A 6258-nucleotide genomic window follows, 5' to 3' on the forward strand; every position below is an offset into this window, starting at 1 on the left:
GGTACTGTGCGTGCGCAAATGTCAAACGCATAGATACATGGCCCACTAAAGATTAGCACTTACTGACGCTCAAATTATTATTTTTTATGCATGTTTAATGAGTAGAAAAAACGCTTTTCACACGTTTCCGAAGTACATTCCTGAATACAATCCATACAATCCTGAATTGGGCCTAAAGTCTATTACATTGCTTCATCCTCACATTGCATTTTAGCCGCTTTCCAGCGCTAAGTACCTAGAGTGCTTTGAACCACAAATTCGATTATATAGCTTCCCTGCATACATTATTTTCTTTTCGCCTTGCTGAGGTTTAATCGCGGGCTTGCTCTACGTGGCGGGTCAATAGTATATACACTTGGCTGTGAAGGATAGCTGCGTCAAAACTGTTAAACAATTAACGGATGGCTCTTTTGCGCAATTGAACACAGTTCAATAAGAAACCTTGTCTACTTGCTACTCTTAGGGTGCATACCAATAGCTAGTAGCAGTTGCGCTCTACAGGTTGGCAAACCAGTGCAAGTAAGAATTAGCCTGTGTCTGGCATTGTTGCAAGGGACGCGGCGTCTCAACAACCAGCTTTGCAGTCCACATCGAATGAGTTCATAGCCAGGGAGTCCTTGGCTTGCGGAGAGTGGTCGCTCAGTAAGGCACCAGCCGAGCCACTGTTCAAAGCTTAGTCGCATTCCTCATCTTGGAGCGCACTCACCGGTAAACGTTGGGCTTCTTTAACAGGGCTTCTTGCCCCAGTACATAACCACCTTGGCGAGATGCGTAAGACAGCCTTCCTGACCATGTTGTACTAAGGCATGCCTTGAGTGGAAGGGCATGTTGCTCGCAGGAGATCGCACCTTTCGTTGAGAAAAAGATCTTGCGCTGACTTCGATTGACTTTACTGAGGCTGCTCTGTGCGTCCATATATGAGTAACCACCAACATCGCCTCAATGGACATTCCGATTGCTGGTATCATCAGGACAGTTATCTGGGCAGTTCGAAGCAGTGCCCTTTGAACCGGAACAGGGGGTGAGCTCTGGGAACACGGTCCATACGGTCCCATAGCCGTCTTCTTTCCTCTTCCAGCCGAAATATGAAACCGTATTCACGACCATATTACATGCATGAAACATCGTAACACACGCGCGCTTTCTTTCTCGGACCAGGATGTAGCGTATGGTATGCGCTGGAAGGTTACTGGGACTTGCCTCGGAAGAAAACCATATGAAGTCCACAGCTCAATCTAACGGGGGTTGGCGGAGGAGAGAACTGCGAGCAATTGCGCAAACGCGCCAGCACCAACAACATCAGTATTGTTACTGCGGATCTTTATTCGTCGCATGGGCCATCCGTGCGCTAGAATGGAGTGCACCGATGAATCAGCATGTGGAATCAGCTTCCTCGTGAGTACACGGCGCGCAAGCAGCACTCATATCTGCCCGCTGTCTTCCAGGTTGCCTAAGCGATTGTAAAGGCCTGCAAGTATGGAGTTGAAGTACTCGTGTCAAAAGGTCCCGGCTAACGGCTTTGGGTTGCAGCATCTGGACCACAACGGCTCCATCTATATATATTGCGATCCACTCTCGATCCTGTCGTCTTCGAAAGTCAGAAGAGTCTCCACAACTATTCAGCAATAGGGCGGCGGTGTTCTTGCCTACTATAGAACACATGCTTACAAGACGTTGTTTACGTAGATGTTGCTCTGGCGGGATGTCTACAGGGAGGACAGCCCTAAAGGCCACAAAGGCACGACAGAACCGTAGAGTCGGGTAGAGATCTCAGGCTGGACAATAACACCAAGATTCTGTTAACTGCAAGAACTTCCTTCGCCGTGATGCAATAAAACAAAGACAGCCTGTTTGCCAACTTCTAGCCAATGCCATACAAGACGGGCCTTTCAACCTCCTCCACAGAAGCTAGTGATCTCCAAACACATGGCCAGACATGCCCTGTATCATCTCCCATAGCCTTACCTGTCAGATTCTGTTCTGCAGCTCACAAAAGAAGCAGACACACCGGCTCCTGTTTTCATGCCTTGCCCATTCATTCCATCATGGGTTGTACCAGTGATGGCGAATACGATGCCATGATACCTGATGTGGTGGTTTACCGCAATTGCAGAGCTCAAGTGTGTTACAGGGACCTGGGAATATGATAGCCATTTGGTCATGGAAGGTGCTAAACTATGCTTACCATTCAGTGCCCACCTAATTGGCCAACTGAATTAGCACGACAGCATCATGGCGCGTCTTTCGTATTCTTCCAGCGCAATATTCGCGAGTGTGATACTGTTTCTGCCGTTCCACTGGCACATTGGAAAGGAGAACAGCTTGCGGTGTTCGCGCGTGCCAGTATGCCTCATCTCAAACCGATATTTGCTCAGGTGCTATCTCTCTATTGCTCCAAGCCAGGACGTATCCCCCCAGACGACGCTGGAGCAGAATAGAGACGATTAGTGTTGTTCTCTGTGTTAGCTGCGAACATGCAGCAGCTCCAGCCATGTGAAATGAACGCCAGGCGAAGCATGTTGCTTCACTGCAACAAAACCGTAAGATGGAAGAACATTCCGCGCAACGTTGCATGCCCGCTGGAACAGCATCGCGAAAAGGGGTGTTTAGCAGAAGCGCGCAGCATCTGAGCGGCCAGTTCACTTATAGGAGGCACCTGAAGTTCCATCGCCAGATTTATGCGGGCAGGAGGAGAGTGACAGGGCATCCGAGATGATATCCCCATGGACTCTATGCTGGACCACTCCTCCAGGCAGGCCATCCCAGCTAGTCATGAACTGGTCTCAAAATGTCGGATGCAAAAAGTGCTTTGCACAAAAAGCAGTGGCAAGTGTGTCATAGCGAAGATCTCGAGTGGGTTGTACACAGTGTGCTTAAATGTTCAGGACTGCACGGTGGCTTGAGGTGCCTTTCCTAAGCAGAGAATAAGCAAGCAAATCTGAGGCATATGAGGATTACTGCCATTGGATCATTTAATAATACAGGACACACCATGTGATTGCTTTTACACGGCATACACGAGGCTGCCTTCTATTGCGTTTGCACTTGTGTCTTCAATAGAATCTGGATGAACGACGGCTTTTTGGCCAGTGCACGCAGGAGACCTGTCCAAAGTGTAACAGAAATTATGAACTGAAGTATAGGATGCATTCGTTTTAAGTTTTCTCATCAGTAAATTTTTCACGGTGTGTCTTACCGAGTTCTTTGACCTTAAACATGTTTATATTGTTATTTGTTTAATTTGAAGCACTGTATGTTTAGGCATAATTTCATGCCGCATGTTTCCAGTGACGGGTTCCGTTGACGATAAAAAGATTAAAAACAGTTATAAGATACCTACGGATCCTTGCCGCTAACCGTTGCCACGTATAGCATTTTATGGCCAGAGAAGATGCGTTTGGTGTGTGGCAGCATTTTGGATAATTTTTTTGGAAGGGGAAAGATGTTATGATAGATCACATGTGTTCTATACCCGCTTCGTGCAGTATGGGTTGTGCCCATTGACCTTCAAAAACACGATGTATTAGAGACCAAGATCATGGTACTGGGGGCACTTACAGCTGATTTTCATGGGCGAAAACTGTTTTGGTGCCGCGGGCAATTTGAAGTTGCAACGGTTTTGGCGGGGGGAAGATATATCTTATGGATATTTGACATGCCGTGTTGATTGCTTTCTTGGACTTCAAAAAACATAGGTATAGGCACCAAGATCATTGGTTAACGAGGGGCACTTACAGCTGATTTATGGGCAAAAAAACATGTTTTTCTGGCGGCCATTCTTTAATTTTTGATTTTTGCGGTGCCGGGGCGGTGCCCGGAAAACGTCTGAGAGTGACATCGTGTTTCCGCACATTTTTTGAAACTCGGCATACTCAAAAACCGCCCGTAGCGGCAAATTGTTCCATGGCTTGCTTTCAGAAGTGCACACCTTCAGACACATATCCGCCCCACTAAGTGTAAACTCGCTATGTTTGCACATCGTCCACCACAGGTATCCCAAAGGAGCCGAAATTCGTTAAACTGTTAAAGAAGGTCACCGTGATCATACTCTTCAACAATTTTCTAGCACAGCAATACCACAGTAGTGCCAACTAATATAATCAGTTCCAAGTTTTATTTTTGTACTCTGAAGGCCTGTTTTTAGGCAATAAATTTTCAGGCTCTCGTTTCCAGCGGCGGGGCCAGTATGAAGGGTGTCCGCGATTTGTAGCGACGATGCGCTAGATTCTCGAGTCCGAGCTTAACCCGTAGCTTGCGATCCATGATCGACAAATTGTTTTGTTTACTATCGGTTAGAGAGTAATTGCTGCAGAAGTTTCATGGCGTTTATCACAAAAGTGAACAATTCAGCTTTTTGAGTGGACGATAGCAGCTGCTTACTAACTGTCAAAGTATACAAAATTCGTAGAAACGATTAGAAATACCGTATATAGTAATGCCGATCAATTAATTATTTAATTAAAATATTAATTGTTGCAATAATAAATTATCCTAATCATTAACGACCAGATTACGTTCCTTGCGCAGGGGCATCTTCACTCGGGCAACGGGGATGGTTCGGCGAACTCCCCGCTCCGCTGTCTGCGGAGGAGGTCGGACGGATGTTTTGATCTAACGTGGCTGGACCTGTCGAACAACGCGATCCGACATATCCATGGGCAGACGCTGAATCGCATGGCCGAAACTCTTGATGGGTTCTCGATACTGGGCGAAACAACGACATCGTATCTTGGATGCGCTCACAGAGACGCCAAAGGTTCTCCCGGCCTGCCGACACCCGCCTTGCTCAGCAACCTCCACCACCTCAAGGTACGCCCGCCGGCGCCGATCTGCGGTCGCGATTAGTAATCTAGGCTACGTAATGGAGGCGAGCGTTTGTGTTAGCCCCGCGCCCTCCCCCATCTCTCTCTCTTATATTATATCGTTATCATTTATCCAAGCATCGTCTCTCTTGCCCTACTCTCTCTCTCTCTCTCTTCTCTCCCTCTCTCTCTCTCTTCTCTCTCTCTTCTCTCTCTCTCTCTCTCTCTCTTCTCTCTCTCTTCTCTCTCTCACTCTCTCTGCTCTCTCGACTCTCCCTGTCTCTCTCTCCTCTTCTGTTTCGTTTCACTCTCTTCTGTCTGTCTCTCTCTCTCTCTTTCTCTCTCTCTCTCGCCTCTCTCTCACTCTCTCTGTCTGCTGTCTCTCTCTCTCCCCTTTCTCTCTCTCTCTCACTCTCTCCGTGTCTGTCTGTCTGCTCTCTTCCTCTCTCTCCCTCTCTCCTCTCTCTCTTTCTCTCCCTCTCTCATCTCTCTCTCCCTCTCTCCTCTCTCTTCGTTATTACATCATCGTCTCTCTCTCTTGCCTGCAGGATCTGAACCTAGCCAACGCGTTCACGGAAAAGCTGGAGGCGGATCGCTACATCACGCACCTCCACGAGATCTTCTTCTACTCGAACTTCTCGAAGCTCGAATTCCTCGACCTGACCGGCAACGAACTCTCCGTCGTGAACCCGTGCGCCAACCACCACGCGCGGGCCGCCCGACCACGAACCTGTTGCTGCTGCCGAGACGCCGAACGTCAACATCGTCTACCTCATCGACAACGACCTTCGCGCGCTTCACGTGCGCCCGGAGTGCCTGCAGGCAGCTCTAGCTCGCAGCTGCCGGCCTCGGGGACGGGAGGGGACCAACCGAGGTTTGCGTAGTGCTCGACAACGAGGAGCAGTCGCGTCCGTGCAGGCGATGCCCGGAAGCCCTCGAGGTGGCTTGAATCTCTCGGCGGAATGCGGTTTCGTTCTGCGCGACGTGCGCGCCGCCGCGCGAGCGTTCTGTCCGCTGGGTGCAAGACGGACGCGCACGCTCGCCGCGTTGCTCGCCGACCGCAAGCGCCTCCGGTGCTACACTCGCGTACGCCGCGCGCGCTACCGGCGGTTCAGGGGATGGCCGTGCGCATCGATCGACGTCGAATGCGCCGACGCCGCTCGAGCCTGCGCCCCTGGACGGCGACGGACGGTCGGCGGCGCGGCGCGCGGGCCGCGCGTCTGCCTGTACGGCCGCTCGCCGTCATGTTACGGCGCCTCGCCCGGTTGCTCGCGATCCGCGTCGCCTAGGCAGCGCGCGGCCGGCGCCACCTTCGCCGAGAGCTGTCTGCACGTCGCCGTGCGCGGTTCGACGTACCGGTCCTCTGCCGACAGCGCAAGGTCGCCGGACGCTCAGGGATGAACGGATGAACCGACGGAGGGTAAAACGTGGAGTTCGACGTGTTTGAGCGTGGCGC

The 6258-nt window shown here is 50.5% G+C and overlaps 1 protein-coding gene across 1 annotated transcript; it reads left to right on the top strand.

The window, feature by feature from the left end:
- Positions 1 to 2788: 2788 nt before the first annotated feature.
- LOC106819798 lies at positions 2789 to 5686 on the top strand. Its single transcript, XM_014824384.1, has 4 exons — positions 2789 to 2894; positions 3486 to 3541; positions 4528 to 4809; positions 5351 to 5686. The coding sequence occupies exons 1-4, from the start codon at positions 2789 to 2791 to the stop codon at positions 5684 to 5686; spliced, it is 780 nt and encodes a 259-aa protein (XP_014679870.1).
- The last annotated feature ends 572 nt before the right edge of the window (positions 5687 to 6258 follow it).

The sequence above is a fragment of the Priapulus caudatus genome, unplaced genomic scaffold (assembly GCF_000485595.1).
Source record: "Priapulus caudatus unplaced genomic scaffold, Priapulus_caudatus-5.0.1 Scaffold4507, whole genome shotgun sequence".
In the NCBI taxonomy this organism is placed as follows: domain Eukaryota; kingdom Metazoa; phylum Priapulida; class Priapulimorpha; order Priapulimorphida; family Priapulidae; genus Priapulus; species Priapulus caudatus.